Source organism: Oncorhynchus kisutch, linkage group LG8, assembly GCF_002021735.2.
Source record: "Oncorhynchus kisutch isolate 150728-3 linkage group LG8, Okis_V2, whole genome shotgun sequence".
In the NCBI taxonomy this organism is placed as follows: Eukaryota; Metazoa; Chordata; class Actinopteri; order Salmoniformes; family Salmonidae; genus Oncorhynchus; species Oncorhynchus kisutch.
The window spans coordinates 73,803,038-73,819,419 of NC_034181.2; the positions used below are offsets into that span (position 1 = coordinate 73,803,038).

General features: G+C 43.7%; 1 protein-coding gene across 1 annotated transcript in view; it reads left to right on the top strand.

Annotated features, from left to right (window-relative positions):
- LOC109895214 (thrombospondin type-1 domain-containing protein 4-like) overlaps nucleotides 1–15,607 on the top strand; it is a 45,332-nt gene extending 29,725 nt beyond the window's left edge. Inside the window, exons 6-16 of the mRNA XM_031831196.1 lie at nucleotides 8,459–8,666; nucleotides 10,378–10,553; nucleotides 10,682–10,772; nucleotides 10,923–11,120; nucleotides 11,285–11,414; nucleotides 11,665–11,869; nucleotides 12,295–12,468; nucleotides 12,862–13,035; nucleotides 13,446–13,625; nucleotides 13,781–13,925; nucleotides 14,193–15,607. Of these exons, the coding sequence (XP_031687056.1) occupies nucleotides 8,459–8,666; nucleotides 10,378–10,553; nucleotides 10,682–10,772; nucleotides 10,923–11,120; nucleotides 11,285–11,414; nucleotides 11,665–11,869; nucleotides 12,295–12,468; nucleotides 12,862–13,035; nucleotides 13,446–13,625; nucleotides 13,781–13,925; nucleotides 14,193–14,335 (1,824 nt within the window). The 3' untranslated portion in view covers nucleotides 14,336–15,607. The remainder of the gene's footprint in view (nucleotides 1–8,458; nucleotides 8,667–10,377; nucleotides 10,554–10,681; nucleotides 10,773–10,922; nucleotides 11,121–11,284; nucleotides 11,415–11,664; nucleotides 11,870–12,294; nucleotides 12,469–12,861; nucleotides 13,036–13,445; nucleotides 13,626–13,780; nucleotides 13,926–14,192) is intronic.
- Nucleotides 15,608–16,382: the final 775 nt, after the last annotated feature.

A 16,382-nucleotide genomic window follows, 5' to 3' on the forward strand; every position in this document is an offset into this window, starting at 1 on the left:
GGTTTGCATTTGTCCTAGCCTTGGTAACAATTTAAAAGCTGATGGAATTTAGCATTTTGTTATTTTCTAAATACCTTTACTTTATACCTGTATTGTGAATACTATTCAACAACAGCAACAGCATAGAGGGGTTTGGTTAAATGCGGAAGACACATTTAAGTTGAATGCATTGTACAACAGACTAGGTATCCCCCTTTCCCATTAGAGCACCTTTAGCCTTCAGTCAGAAGTTGAGCTCATCAGTAATGAACACAGTAGAGTGAGCCTCTGTCTTGAATTCCTGCCTGCCTGCCTGCCTGCCTACCTGCCTGCCTGTCTGCCTGCTTGCTTGCTTGCTGTGGCAGAAAGCACCTCCACCTCGTTGTGCTGTAGTGTTAAAACAGACAGGAAGGAATCACAGAAAGCGTACATGGATGGAGATTAAATTAATGGAATGACTGACGCATAGCTGAGCCTGACGCTCCAAAGCCAAGCCACACCGCTTCCTGACATCCTGACACCAACTCCCAGGGCTGCCTGCCTGGGAGACTCAGCGGTAGCTGGCTGGCGTACCATACATACACCAACCCCAGATGATACCACTATGGCATGTCTAACTTCAAGTCTACACCAAACCCTTATGATACTGTACCACTATCACATGTCTAGCTTGGGAGACTGACAGGATGTCAGGGTGAGAGCACTTCTAGCCGTTCACATCACAGTCAAGGAAGGTTAAAGGAAGGTGATTTCAAACCAGGCAGATAGTGAAGGCATCCTCAGTGAGTGGGTAGGTAGATAGAAAACCATCATCAGTCTCAGAGGGGATGTTATTTTGGCATTTCTATAGATCTATACCTTCGTCTTTCCAACCCAGTCAGCAGTAGTTAACTATGTTTATTGAATGTAAGTATTATTTTGTGCATTGGGGAGTCAAACTGAAAGAGTTTTAGTTGGCCCAACTGATGTAGGATTATGTAGACATAATTTCTTGCATTCGGTTTGATTTTAAACGCTTAGAACCCACATATTTCTCATTGCCTGCACTTCTAATACGTATACAGTATGACCCAGTTTACTATTTACTACTACAATTTCTTCCAGAGCAATGAGTCACATTTTTGATAAAACAGACAATGATCCCCAATCTTTTTTTAATGTTGAGATTGTGGTCAGTCATTGAGTTTTCTATAGATTTCAGCATAATGTAATTTCCATTCGGTGGCCATCTTGCTATAAGGTCACCTCCGCTATGAATTATTATCTGGTATGACATTGCCTCAGAATTCTCAGCTTGGAAGCCCAGTAATGTAAATATTACATTTCCAGATGAGCTGGCATATCATTGCAAGCCGAGTCTTGATAACAGCAATGGCAACACTCCAGCAGAACTCTCTGCTGGCTGTACAGCAAGTGAAGAGTTAAAAATGTTCTCATAATGTTCACAAAACAACGTTTGTTACTCTTTGGTCGTAAATTTGGTCGACAGGGTGTGTGTTTTTTTTAAATGTCAAAGTGGAGTGTTATCATTTGAAAATAAAGGGAGAATTCCTTTAATCTGAAGATATTCTCATTAGAATTTAAGTTGAATCAAATGTCATTGGTGAAGCGAGGCCAAACCATTGAGCTGACACTTAATTCTAGTGCCTGTTATTGTTATTAATATGTATTCCATTAATGCAGCATTCATTTAGTTTGTTGTCATTTGATAAACATGTTGAGACAACATGTTAGGTGTTAAAATATTAGATGTCATGTTAAATAATATGCAACATTTCAACCTTGGAACATTAAAACTTTTAGTATCGGTGACCAGATACAGCTTGATGCAAATCAAAGTTTATGTCCCTGTAATCGTGTTAAGTGTATTAATATATTCAAATTCAAACTTTATAAACTCAGCAAAAAAATAAACGTCCTCTCACTGTTAACTGCATTTATTTTCAGCAAACTTAACATGTGCAAATATTTGTATGAACAATACAAAAGGACCTGCAACAACTGAAACATAAACTGAACAAGTTCCACAGACATGTGACGAACAGAAATTGAATAATGTGTCCCTGAACAAAGGAGGGGGGGGGGGGTCAAAATCAAAAGCAACAGTCAATATCTGGTGTGGCCACCAGTTTCATTAAGTACTGCACTGCATCTCCTCCTCATGGACTGCACCAGATTTGCCAGTTCTTGCTGTGAGATGTTACCCCACTCGTCCACCAAGGCACCTGCAACTTCCCAGACATTTCTGGGGGGAATGGCCCTAGCCCTCAATCTCCAATTCAACAGGTTCCAGACGTGCTCAATGGGATTGAGATCCGGGCTCTTCGCTGGCCATGGCAGAACACTGACATCAGTGTCTTGCAGGAAATCACGTACAGAACGAGCAGTATGGCTGGTGGCATTGTCATGCTGGAGGGTCGTGTCAGGATGAGCCTGCAGGAAGGGTACCACATGAGGGAGGAGGATGTCTTCCCTGTAACGCACAGCGTTGAGATTGCCTGCAATGACAACAAGCTCAGACCGATGATGCTGTGACACACCGCCCCAGACCATGACGTACCCTCCACATCCAAATCGATCCTGCTCCAGAGTACAGGCCTCGGTGTAACGCTCATTTCTTCGACGATAAACACAAATCCGACCATCACCGCTGGTGAGAGAGAACCGTGACTCCTCAGTGAAGAACACTTTTTGCCAGTCCTGTCTGGTCCAGTGATGGTGGGTTTGTGCCCATAGGAGACGTTGTTGCCGGTGATGTCTGTTGTGGACCTGCCTTACAACAGGCCTACAAGCCCCCAGTCCAGCCTCTCTCAGCCTATTGCGGACTGTCTGAGCACTGATGGAAGGTTTGTGCGTTCCTGGTGTAACTCGGGCAGTTGTTGTTGCCATCCTGTACCTGTCCCCCAGGTGTGACGTTCGGATGTACCTATTCTGTGCAGGTGTTGTTACACGTGGTCTGCAACTGCGAGGACGATCAGCTGTCCAACTTGTCTCCCTGTAGCTCTGTCTTAGGCATCTCACAGAACGGACATAGCAATTCATTGCCCTGGCCACATCTGCTGTCCTCATGCCTCCTTGCAGCCTAAGGCACGTTCACTCAGATGAGCAGGGACCCTGGGCATCTTTCTGTTGGTGTTTTTCAGAGTCAGTAGAAAGGCCTATTTAGTGTCCTAAGCTTTCATAACTGTGACCTTATTTGCCTACCATCTGTAAGCTGTTAGTGTCTTAATGACCATTCCACGGGTGCAGGTTCATTAATTATTTATGGTTCATTGAACAAGCATGAGGAACAGTGTTTAAACCCTTTACAATGAAGATCTGTGAAGTTATTTCGATTTTTACGAATTATCTTTGAAAGACAGGGTCCTGAAAAAGGGACATTTCTTTTGTTGCTGAGTTTAGGATCATGTATACAGTGAGCAGTCTTGGTGCTCTCTCAGGGACTCATTGAGCGATCTACCTTCCTGACTCCCTGGTGGTTTCTCGGCTGGTGGGTCTGGCATGGCACCCAGAGTATAATATCATGGGAACCCCTAGTCTAAGCTCTGACAAGACCCAAGTACATTCTGACCTCAAACCATGGACATGGCAGAGATCAGAGATCAGAAGAGTTATGGTCTAGGATCAGTTACATCATTGACTGAATAAAAGTGTCTGGAGTCCCTGATATGCAGAGTGTTTATAATGGATCATTTGTGTAGATGGGGCTCCTGAAACAGCTGCATGAATCTGGATGTATTTGTGCACCATAGTGCTCCCTGATAGGCTTATACAGTACAGCCGTCTGCACATGTTAATGTCAATCACTCGTTAGCTTAAATCTCCTTGTCATTAGTGTATTTCTCTGTCTAAACATCCACTCACAGACAGTCTCCATTTAAACCCAGGGTCCCAGTCCCACACCTGTGAGAAACCCTAGCAGTCAGTCCACTGATTACTTTTTCCACCACATCTATAACTTCCTTTACAGAAGATGGGGTGGATGAAGGCCTCGATTAAGTCAGAACTAGTGTTAACCGGCGTTGGCAGACATACGCATAGCAGATGTTTTGGTGTTTGTTGGAGGTGTAACTGTGGTGTGAGCTGACAAAAAGGTGAGTGGCTGCTCGTGTCACAAACCAAATCAAAATCAAATGTATTTATATAGCCCTTCGTACATCAGCTGATATCTCAAAGTGCTGTACAGAAACCCAGCCTAAAACCCCAAACAGCAAGCAATGCAGGTGTAGAAGCACGGTGGCTAGGAAAAACTCCCTAGAAAGGCCAAAACCTAGGAAGAAACCTAGAGAGGAACCAGGCTATGTGGGGTGGCCAGTCCTCTTCTGGCTGTGCCGGGTGGAGATTATAACAGAACATGGCCAAGATGTTCAAATGTTCATAAATGACCAGCATGGTCGTATAATAATAAGGCAGAACAGTTGAAACTGGAGCAGCAGCACGGTCAGATGGACTGGGGACAGCAAGGAGTCATCATGTCAGGTAGTCCTGGGGCATGGTCCTAGGGCTCAGGTCCTCCGAGAGAGAGAAAAAAAGAGAGAATTAGAGAGAGCATATGTGGGGTGGTCAGTCCTCTTCTGGCTGTGCCGGGTGGAGATTATAACAGAACATGGCCAAGATGTTCAAATGTTCATAAATGGGTTCAGGTCCTCCGAGAGAGAGAAGGAGAGAATTAGAGAACGCACACTTAGATTCACACAGGACACCGAATAGGACAGGAGAAGTACTCCAGATATAACAAACTGACCCTAGCCCCCCGACACATACTGCAGCATAAATACTGGAGGCTGAACCACTCCCTTCCTTATTATCCCCACTGCATTAGAAGTTCAAAACGGCGATAGAAACTGTAGGCTTCTAATGCATGTTTTCATTTTAATTTGAATGGGGGGGGGGGGGGGGGGTTTATAGTCTAATCGAGGTGTAGACAAAACAACATCACACATTTGAGTGTTAGAACTTGTAATGTGGCTGCATGTGATTTGTCGGATTATAAAATTGGGTGATTTTGTTGCCACGATAAGCTAACGCAAGGAGCCGCTTGTGGATCTGACAGCTCTAACATGTTTCTATCAACAACACCGCCAAAACAATCGCTATGCGGGTGATGACTAGCGCAGATCTAATAGATTCCAGCCCGAAGTCTTTACAGTCAAAGAAGATGGGGGCTGCTCGACTTAAGGACTGTAAGATGTTTCCAACATTCCTGTTGACTCCAGCATAAAGTCACTGTGACCACTCATTTTTATATTCATATTCATTCCTTGTGGGAAACCACAAACCAAGGCCCCCCACACCGTTAAAATAAACATTATTTCAAGGCAAGTGTAACCTGCGCCAAGCCTGTGGGAAAAGGATCAAGTGACATGGAGTGTCTTTGCAACTGTTTATTGACAGTTTGTGCATGTTTGTAATGAAATAAATGTTGGTTTTCATTCCTTCTTTACCCACTCAATTAAAGTGCATTAGGCACTTATTTTAAAGCTCCCAAACCTTGATTTCTGAGAAGAGGCGCCTCTGTGCACAGCTGAGGACATGCTTGAAATTGGGATAGCTTTACCATCATAGTGAGACAGTAGTTTAAGGGTATCTAATAACCTTATAAATGCAAACTCAAACATTTGTTATAAAGTGGTTACTGGTATGATGGAAAGAGACCGATAGTCTGCTGGTTCAGTTGTGTAGAATTTCATAAATTCAATTCAATTAAACTCAACAAGGGATTATTATCCCTATCATGACAAGCCAATTCCTAAAAGCACAAGACCTTACATCTATTGTATCTGGAAAAGTACTGCTGAGGTTTATTGGAAGGCTAAAGTTGTTTTCATCCGACGTTCCTCACTTTGACTGGAAGTTGACTACCGTCCTGACACGTCTAACCATTTCCAGATGAGGTGGATTTTAGTGACATTTAAAGGCCCATTATAGTCCTACTGAAAGGGGATGTCGTCCAGCGCCAAGCATAATTATAAACCACCCACAGAGAGCAGATTAGAAAAAAGCAATGATGTGGTCTCTTAATAAATTGAGCACTTAAACACTGTGGATCCCCTTGAAAGGGAAAAACTAGGATCCCTCCAAACTTGGTTCAGTGAGACACCTCGTTTGGATTGATTCGTGATGCAGGACCTTTTATATTTGATATATCAAGAACAGCCTGGATGACTGTTTTCAGGTTTGGGAAACAAATGACTGCTGGCTTCACTGTTTTGCATGGGGTATCATCTGTTCTCCAAAGTCTGTTTTGACAGTTTATGATTTGAAAGATATACTGTACATTAACAGTGAAACTATTTGATATCAAATAATACCCACACACTTCAATGCTTCCTGTATAGGCCCCATGCCCTAAGCCATTTTACCATATTAAAAGGCTTGGAAAACCTTATTGCACAATTTTTCTAAAAACACTACTGACGCCTCTTAGTCACATGATATTTCATACATTGACGGATGACTCAGATTACGGGTAATAAATGATGTGACTCTCCATTCACACGTTAACACACAGTGATTCAGAGCTTTTCTCTGGAAAATGGCCACAGATAGCCATTACTCGCCGAGCTTGTCAAGCTGTAGTTTATGAGGGGAAGGAAGGAACAGTTTTCTTTCTCCTGGGATTAAGGCTAAACATTGAAATGATATCTGTGATAATGTTGTTGCTTAAAGTCAGGGTGTTTTATGGTGAAAATTGAGAAGACCGATACCACTCACTTAGTATCCCAATTTTTTTGTGATAGCCTTGCATACTGTATATGTGATGTATGAAAATAAAATGTGTAAACTCATATGGAACAATCTGGTTTTCATCATATACCATTCTTACATTTGAGTGCCTATAGGCTACAGTATGTATCCATAATTCCACATAGGCTAATATAACATTTACCCTGTTTAGTCATTTCTCAGGGCTCTTAGTTTGCTATTCCCTCTCTCATCGCTTATTTCCTGTGTAGAAGGAGGTGGTGTGTATTTGTTTTGGCCTGGGTGGAGTGTTGGCCCAATGCAGACCTCGCTGCAATGGGTGGGCGAGTGCCAGGCTTCTGTCTCCTGAGCCTACCCCAATCTCCTCAGTCCACCCCTAGCCCTGGCCTGGCTACCATCTCCCCTGTTATAGCCCCATGTCCCAGCCTGCATCCAGCCTGCAGCTGACTGTCTTACTGCAGCTCCAGGAAGAACTAAGTCCGCTGAGAGAGCATGAATCTACAGCAAAACCCTTTTTAATTACCACTGTAGACTGCTCTTCATTTGTTTGTGTGATTATTCTATGTAAGCCTAGTTATGTCCCGTGCTTAAGGACCACACACAAAATGTTGTGTAATATTTTTATGAATGTTGGGACATAATATATACAGTTGGTCTGAGAATATACACCGGTTTAGCAAGGCAAGATCCCCATTAGTCCTGGTTTGGGATTGGGAGAAAATACGCCGGTTTAGCAAGGCAAGATCCCCATTAGTCCTGGTTTGGGATTGGGAGAAAATACGCCGGTTTAGCAAGGCAAGATCCCCATTAGTCCTGGTTTGGGATTGGGAGAAAATATGCCGGTTTAGCAAGGCAAGATCCCCATTAGTCCTGGTTTGGGATTGGAAGGAAATTGTTTGTGACAGGGTTTTGTCTAGGAATGGGGGGGATTATTGACTGGACCTCTGAACGTAACATTCCCTGAGAGATACTGACTGACTAGAGACTAACGTTGGCAACCGTCCAATCACAGAGGAGCTTTGTGTCATTAAAACAAAACCGTTTTTTTGTCCCCTGCTGACCCCTCCCTTGGTCGTTCGGTTCGAGGTTCGAGTGGTGACTCTCTACTGCCCAGGGGTCTGCAATTATAGAAATACGGTGGCCTGCTGGGATCAGTCCCAACCAGGCCCCTGCCTGCAGCACATGTTCACACAGCGAGCCACTTTTATGTCTGGATTGGCTGGATTTATCGACTGCTGATTTGAGTGTTCTATACTAAACTTATCCAGGCTTCCTGTAATTTATGAGTGCCAATGTGACAGAGAAAGCTAACACCCCTGAGGATTTGCTTTGGGAGCCATTACTACTCTACCATCATGCCAAGAATATGCCTGTTGTTGGAATGAAGCCGGCTCAGGCTAATTGGTTGTTGTGTTATGGTAGTTAATTATGTGCAGCAGGTCATGGAATTAGAGAGGTGAAATAACATGGGTTTGTTTATGAATATGCTGGATAGGCTTTGGTTTATTATCTCTCATTCTCCCCTCTTTACTTGATTAATGAGGTTGCTCATGTTATTTACTTTTCCATGCACTTCAGTGGTAAAACAGTTGCCTGTTAAAACAGATGTCTCAGTAGCTCAACAGTTGAACATTGCTTCACCTCAAAAATCCTACAGTCCCTCTGCTTACAACAAAAAGCGTACTGTACTGTTTGTAATGTACTGGTATTGATTAGTGAGGTGCAATACATGTCTTCTGTCCCCTCCTTTGACCTCCTTCTCCCTCTCTGACAGAGTCTGGGCTGCGATGAGTACCTGGGCTCAGGCAAGGTGATGGACAAGTGTGGGGTGTGTGGCGGGGACAACATGGCCTGTAAGCTGGTGTCAGGGCTCTTCCAGCAGCACAGCCTGAACAAGGTGGGCTACCACAAGATAGTGGAGATCCCAGAGGGAGCCACCAAGATCAACGTCACCGAGACGGTGAAGAGCAGGAATTACCTGGGTGAGTAGTACTGTGACTGACCAGTGTTTTAAACCGAGTCAGAATGTGTTAGCCTGCTGAGCTAAAGCCTAGACATTACCCACTGGGTACAGATGTCAATTCAACGTCTATTCCACGTTGGTTCAATGTAATTTCATTGAAATGATGAGGAAACAACGTTGATATCAGTGGGTAGCTTGGGAGTCTTCATGTCTGAGGCAAGGTTACTCAACACACAAGCATGGTTCCAAACCACCTCTGTTTAACTACAGAGTTACCAGCTCTTTATCCACGGCCCTTTAAGGCTCCATACATCTCTGTCTGAATCAGACCCATGAGCGATGACACATGCAATAGCAATTTTAGGTTTTCCCTTCGACCACGTTAGATTATGTTTCATATTACATTAACAGTACTAATAAAAAGTCACAATTTAAAGATAAGCTTCAGGTTATAAAACATCTGACAGCAGTAGCTATTTCTGAAATATAATTTAGGCCATGTCTTGCTACATCCGTGCTGTGAGCCTGGTATCAGGCAGCAGGGAACAGCTGCTTCTTAAATTGATTTGATTCATTTAATTAAAAGGCAGCTCAAATACAGAGCAGGAGGGATTTTTCTGGAATAGTAGTAAGTAACCACACAGTGCACTTCTGGTTACAATCTTTTATTTAATTAATTGAATAAATAAGATCTTGTCTTTATATGAGCATAACAGTGTGACACAGAAGTGGGTCTATTGTGTTTTATTGTTGGAGACATAGAGAGAGAGAGAGAGAGAGCGAGAGAGAGAGAGAGAGAGAGAGAGAGAGAGAGAGATATATATATATATATATATATATATATATATATATATATACTCATACTCACTTCCCCTGGCCTGGCTGCTCCCCTCAGGGGAAAGTATATAAACAAGCTTTCATTAGAGGACCTTTTCCTCTAGCCTTCCCATCCTTTTTAATTAAGGTGAGGAATTTCACTGCTGCGTAGAAAACCACCACTACTGACTGAACACAGCGATGAAACCTACTTTGAAACTACCTTTCTAAGTCAAAACTACTAACTGGGGATGCCAAGTTATGCCTTGCTTTTTTTATGAGTCCTCAGTCCGCACCTAAGCAGGAAATGTAGAGTATGCGTGAACAATGGCTCCTTTCTGTGACTGCTGTTCCTGCGTCGTTTGGCGTTGTTGGAAGAGTTCATATATCAGTGGGTAAAAGCGGGCTGTGATGCAACATCCTGGGGATAAACAGGACTGAGGCTTCTTCCATGGAACTACTTATCGTTACCATTATCCCCTGATGTTTGCCCCACTCTCCTCAACAGACTTCTGTTCTAGTTTATTTCTGCATGCCTAATATGTGCTTTAAGTTGTCCAAACACTCTTATATTCAGTAGTCTTAATGTTACTTGTCTAATGTTCAGCATTTAAAGAAAAATAGCTCACTCCTTTCAAAATACAGAAATCCTCAGAAAAAAAGCAGTCTTTTGTAAATGAGCAAACCTGTTAGTAAAGAGCTGGCAAAGCTTTGTGTTAATTGTGTAGCTGAATCTCTCAACTCTACAGCCAGTTTGGAGAATTCCATTACAGAAAAGTTACATACCTGAAAACTTGAGTGCTGACAAGCAAAACATTTTGGGACTATGTCAACAATGGACTAATGAAGCAAATACCAAAATATTGTTTTTGGTATTGTTAACGGCCAACCATCAACTCATGGTCTGTCTGCAGCTCTGAAAAGTCGCTCAGGTCGCTCCATCATCAATGGGAACTGGGCCATTGACCGGCCAGGGGAGTATGAAGGGGTGGGCACCATGTTCACCTACCGACGACCCAATGAGGTCACCAGCACCGCCGGGGAGTCCTTCCTGGCTGAGGGGCCAACCAATGAGATCCTGGATGTTTATGTATGTAATCAGTCAACTTGTATGTACAGTAAAATGTAGCTCATATTGGCACATATTTCTCTGTCAGTTTTACACTGGCACATTAAGTTGTAATTAACTTGTTCACTGAAGATTTTTTTTGTCCTCAGGTGATCTACCAGCAGCCCAACCCAGGAGTGAGCTATGAATTCATCCTTCCCTCTGACAACCCTCCACAGCACCCCAACCACAGACCTGGAGGTGAGGCTCCCCATAGTTACTGATGCATCTGACTGGGACTGTATGGCCTAAATGAACTATTAGTCCACAAAGGGAGGGGGTCGACAAGCATCTCAATGACTGAGTTTTATCCTGTTTATTTTGGCTGAAATACCATGTTCGATCTCCCAGGGAACACTCTGTATGGGCAAAGTGGGAATGATCACCGGGGCAACCCCAACCAGGATGGGTACGATCCAGCAGGAGGGGGAAAGTACACTCCCCAGGTACCCAACAACCAGGTGCCAGCAGTCCTGCCACCCAGACGTCAGAGAGAATACAACTGGAAACTGTCTGGGGCAACAGAATGTAGCGCCTCCTGTGGCAGAGGTAAGACATGGCATGTATCTTTGTCTGAACTGAAGCCCCAAAAGGTCTCAACCTCTGATGCTATGATTGATACTAGTTGATCAACTAGGTTTAACAGATTCCCACAGTGAGTATGCAGTATTGAGGCATGAACATCTAATGCTCTCCTGTGTATTGGTTTTCAGGTAGCAGGTACACCATCTTCCGCTGTGTCCACAGACTGAGCCATGAGCAGGTACCAGAGAACCAGTGTGACAGCAGCACCAGGCCCAGTTCACAGGAGGAGCCCTGCAACCTTCAGTCCTGCCCTGCCTTGTGAGAGACCCCTCTGTCTCAACCACACTTACATTACATACAGGGCTCTTAGACATTACACACACTGGTTCAATACATACATGTCTATATTCTTCATGAAAAGTTCCTGACCCGTCCTCTTTATAGTCTAATAATTAGATCATAATTAGAATCTAATTGGACAATTGACCACATGTTTTATTAGCTATGTTGGTACCACATAGCTATTGTGTCCCTCTGAACATGGGGCCTTGTGTGTCCTACTGTGCAGCTGGGACATTGGTGAGTGGTCGGAGTGCAGTAAGACATGTGGCCTGGGTATGCAGCACCGCCAGGTCTTGTGCAGGCAGGTGTATGCCAACCGGACCCTCAACGTCCACACCAGCCGCTGCCGCCACCTGGAGCAGCCCGAGACCACCAGCACCTGCCAGCTGAAAATCTGCAGCGAGTGGCAGATACAAACCGAGTGGAGCGCAGTGAGTGACAGCTGTCAATCAATATGCTTTAAATAGTATTTGTTTCAAATACTTTAGCTGCACTTGTTTGAGCTTGCTCGGCGCATGGAACTATTAGAATAGTCTTAAAAGTGTAAACCTACCCCACCCATCTGAGGCAGGCTCAATCAAAAGTTCTAAGTACTACAAGATTTAACATACTGTATTAGAAGAATGTATCAGAAAGTACATGAACCCCAATTAGATAAATGTTAACATTCCTCTAAAGTTGCTAGCATTCCTTATCATAAATTAAACCCAAGCAAGTATTCTATGGAGCATTTTCCCAGTTGTTTTCACAGACAACAGGTTACATTCATCAGAGAGAACTGACCATTATTTACACTGTGAGATGACCTGAAAACTACCCCTATAGTATTTTTACTGTCCCTCCTGTGTTTCCCCAGTGCTCTGTTCCCTGTGGCGTGGGCCAGAGGACCAGGGAGGTGCACTGTGTCAGCAACGTGGGAGACTTTGTGTCGGACGAGGAGTGCAACATGAAGCTGCGACCCAGTGACAATGAGAACTGTGACATGGGGCCCTGTGCTAAAAGTTGGTTCTTCACTGATTGGGGGAATAAGGTATGTATGTGTAGGACTGAGGACATGGACTCTCAAGATCACCGTCTAACACTTTTCTAACCTAATACTGTAGTAATTGTTGAACTTGATTGGATTGCATCTACTACAGTATTATAGATGCAAGATTATAATTGAATACAAATTGACTTGATGCTAGTGTTAAAAATGGGGGTGATACTAGGGCCGGGATTCAATCAGTTTGTTTGTTTTGTCAGCTTTGCACCTTTTAAAGGCAATGTTCCACATTCACAGTAAACGCTGCATATGCCGGCTCAATTGGAAATGACCTTTGAATGTCAAGTACACTATACACGGATCTGCCGCTGATCGGATTGAATCACGGCATAGGTCAACTGTTTGTATTGTCACTTACCATGTCTTTGCTCTCTGTAGTGTTCTGCTGAGTGTGGGATGGGTGTGCGGACCCGAGGCGTACTGTGCCTGACCAATCACATCAGCAGCTTGCCTCTGGAGGGGTGTGGCCATGAGCGTCCCACTGACTCTCAGGTCTGTAATCACGGCCCCTGTGAGAGTCGCATCGAGTGGTTTACAGCCCCCTGGAGTCAGGTAAGACAGGACAACGCCGGGTCAAACTGGGCTTGTAGGGACACATCATCTGGGAAAAGATTAGGATGAGGATTTGCTGCTGATTTTACAGATGTCTCCTATCCATTTCTTACATTTTTGCTGATGTCTCATGTCAGTGTTGTAAAGAGGAACACTCAGATGTTACAAATCCATTGTCCATTATTTCCATTTGAAATAGCTTTTTAGTTCAAGACTAGGCTTAATCTCTGTCCGGGAAACCAGCCTTGTAAGTAAGGTGTACCTTCTATAACTCAGGTCGGCCAATCAACTGAGCTAATGATGCCTTTTTCTTTTTTTTTTATAAAAAAACAAAACATGTTGAAACAGTTCAGATGCCTCATGTCATGCCCATGTTTAGTATTACCTATGGTATTTTCTCCTTCCCCCAGTGCTCAACGGAGTGTGGCTCGGGCAGCCAGCAGAGGGCAGTGGTGTGTCTGATGAAGTCAGACGAGGGGTTCAATGTAATGCCGCCCTACGAATGTTCTTCTCTAGACAAGCCTCTTAATCAGCAGAGCTGCCACCTAAAGTCCTGCGGGGCCAAGTGGTACCACACAGACTGGAGCGCTGTGAGTAACTGTACACGCACATGCCCACACATGCGTGCACTCACACATGAAAAAACAGACACACGCTTTTATGTGGAGTTGTGAAATACACTCTCTTGAAAGTGTAATTGAAGAAAGGGAGAGTGAGGTTTGCACTGTATTCTCTGTCCCTGCAGTGTTCTAAGACGTGTGAGGGGGGCTTCCGTGTGAGGGAGGTGCGCTGTCTGTCTGATGACATGCTTTCCAGTGAGGGCTGTGAGGAGGAGCTGAAACCAGTGGAGAGAGAGGAGTGCAACCCAGAGCCCTGCGTCCCACACATAGGTCAGTTACTACTGTGTAGTAAACATGGATCTGGGGCCAAGGCTCCTCCGCTGGAATGTCATACAGTTGGATTGGTTAATGATGGCTGGTCTGGTCCTAACTACTGCCAGACAGTTTTAATGAGGGTTAGAGGGGAATTTAGTCTGAAATGGTTCAACATTTATGAAGATCTTATTCCATACAGAAAACTTGTGAAAATACTTAAAGTTTTCTAAAACTTAAAATCACTGATCATCACTGACTTTCGATGTTATGATTGTTTTTCAGACGAGAACTGTCGAGACAAGTATTTCAACTGCAATGTGGTGGTCCAGGCACGTCTCTGTGTGTACGACTACTACAAGACAACCTGCTGTGCCTCCTGCACACGAGTGGCCCACAGACAGTCACAACACAGGGCACTCAGCTAGCCCCATCTCCCCAGGCCTCAGACCTCTAGGGGGCCTGACACAGCGCCCAGAGCAGGCCCTCAGTCCCTGGGCCAAACACACTGACCCACAGTGGAGAGGACAGCCTAGAACCTGTGGGTGGACACTGACTGGACACTATAATATGAGTGCTGAAAATACAGACTGAAAAACTGAAAGACTGCAAAGAAAGGAAGTGAAAGCCCAACTTGTTTTTGGCATGTGAGGAGATTGCCAATGGGCAATACGTGAAACTGAATGGTTCGTGGAGGATGGTTTTGAAGGACACGTTTAACAGGGCTATGAGTGGAGGAGCTCTGGTGAGGCGAGATGATAGACAGGACACCAAACCGAAGAATCTGGAACCACTTTATGGACTGTAACCAGAATCCCCTCCAATAAAAGTTCCCGTCTGGGTTTATATTGTGTTTCATGGGAAGCAGTTTGCCGCTGCCATTCACCTGAATGGGTTAAGGTCTTGAAAAAGGTCTTTGGCCGAAACGTTGACAGAATAAACTGCTACCGCATCTGTGATGAGACTCGACTACCATGGCTCTCTTGGATTACATTAAAAGAGAGGAAGCTACAGTATGAAAGGAAAGCAAAATTGTTTGTTTTGCATAATGTATAGACTGTACACATTTTAATAAGCTTCTTTACGCTCTAAAATCCACAATATTTATGATCTAATTAACTACATGTAGTATTAAGTTGCCCAAGCTTGTGCTTAAATCATCCCCAATTACGTATCATGAGGGCTCTATTCAATACTCTCCTACACAGTAGTTTAGTTGACCAAAGATTTCACAGGAGGACGTGTCAAACAGTAATTGCTCAGTCCAGATCTATGGCTCTATTTAATCTGTACCGGTGAAGTGTTACAGATGGTGCAATATAAATGTTAAGGTCCTTTCTGATTGAGTCAACATATGCAGTGTTTACTGTTATACAGTCTCCGCTAATATGGAACATTGCCTTTAAATTTCAAACACGCTGTAACGCTTAACTTCTGCGATACGGATTGAATAAAGCCCCAAGTTATGGTGCTAAGACAACTTAAGTTGTAAAGTGTTTAAGTGACAGCTCACCAGTTTTACACAGCAACCCTCTTAACAAATTAAGCTCTAAAATGTTCATGTGTTGTTGTAGTGTTTCATATATTTTGCATCACTGCTGCGTGTATGTACTGTGTATATACAGAACCAGTCAAAAGTTGACACACTCATTCAAGGGTTTTTTATTTTTACTATTTTCGACACTGTAGAATAATAGGGAAGACATCAAAACTATGAAATAACACAAGGAATAATGTAGTAACCAAAAAAAGGTTAAACAAATCAAAATACATTTTAGATTCTTCAAACAGCCACACTTTGCCTTGATGACAGCTTTGCATTCTTGGTATTCTCTCAACCAGCTTCACCTGGAATGCTTTTCCAACACTCTTGAAGGAGTTCCCACATATGCTGAGCACTTGTTGGTTGCTTTTCCTTCACTCTGCGGTCCAACTCATCCCAAACTATCTTAATTGGGTTGCTTGTGGAGGCCAGGTCATCTGATGTAGCACTCCATCACTCTCCTTCTTGGTAAAATAGCACTTACACAACCTGGAGGTGTGTTGGGTCATTGTCCTATTGTAAAAAAGATAGTTCCACTAAGCGCAAACCAGATGGGATAGTGTATCGCTGCAGAATGCTGTGGTAACCATGCTGGTTAAGTGTGCCTTGAATTCTAAATAAATCACAGTGTCACCAGCAAAGCACCCCAACACCTCCTCCTCCATGCTTCACGGTGGGAACCACACATGCGGTAATCATTCATTCACCTACTCCGCATTTCAAAATTACTCATCAGATCAAAGCACAGATTTCCACCAGTCTAATGTCCATTGCTCGTGTCTCTTGGCCCAAGCAAATTTCTTCTATTGGTGTCTTTTAGTGCTTTCTTTGCAGCAATTACACCATGAAGGCCTGATTCACACAGTCTCCTCTGATGTTGAGATGTATCTGTTACTTGAACTCTGTGAAGCATTTATTTGGGCTGCAATTTC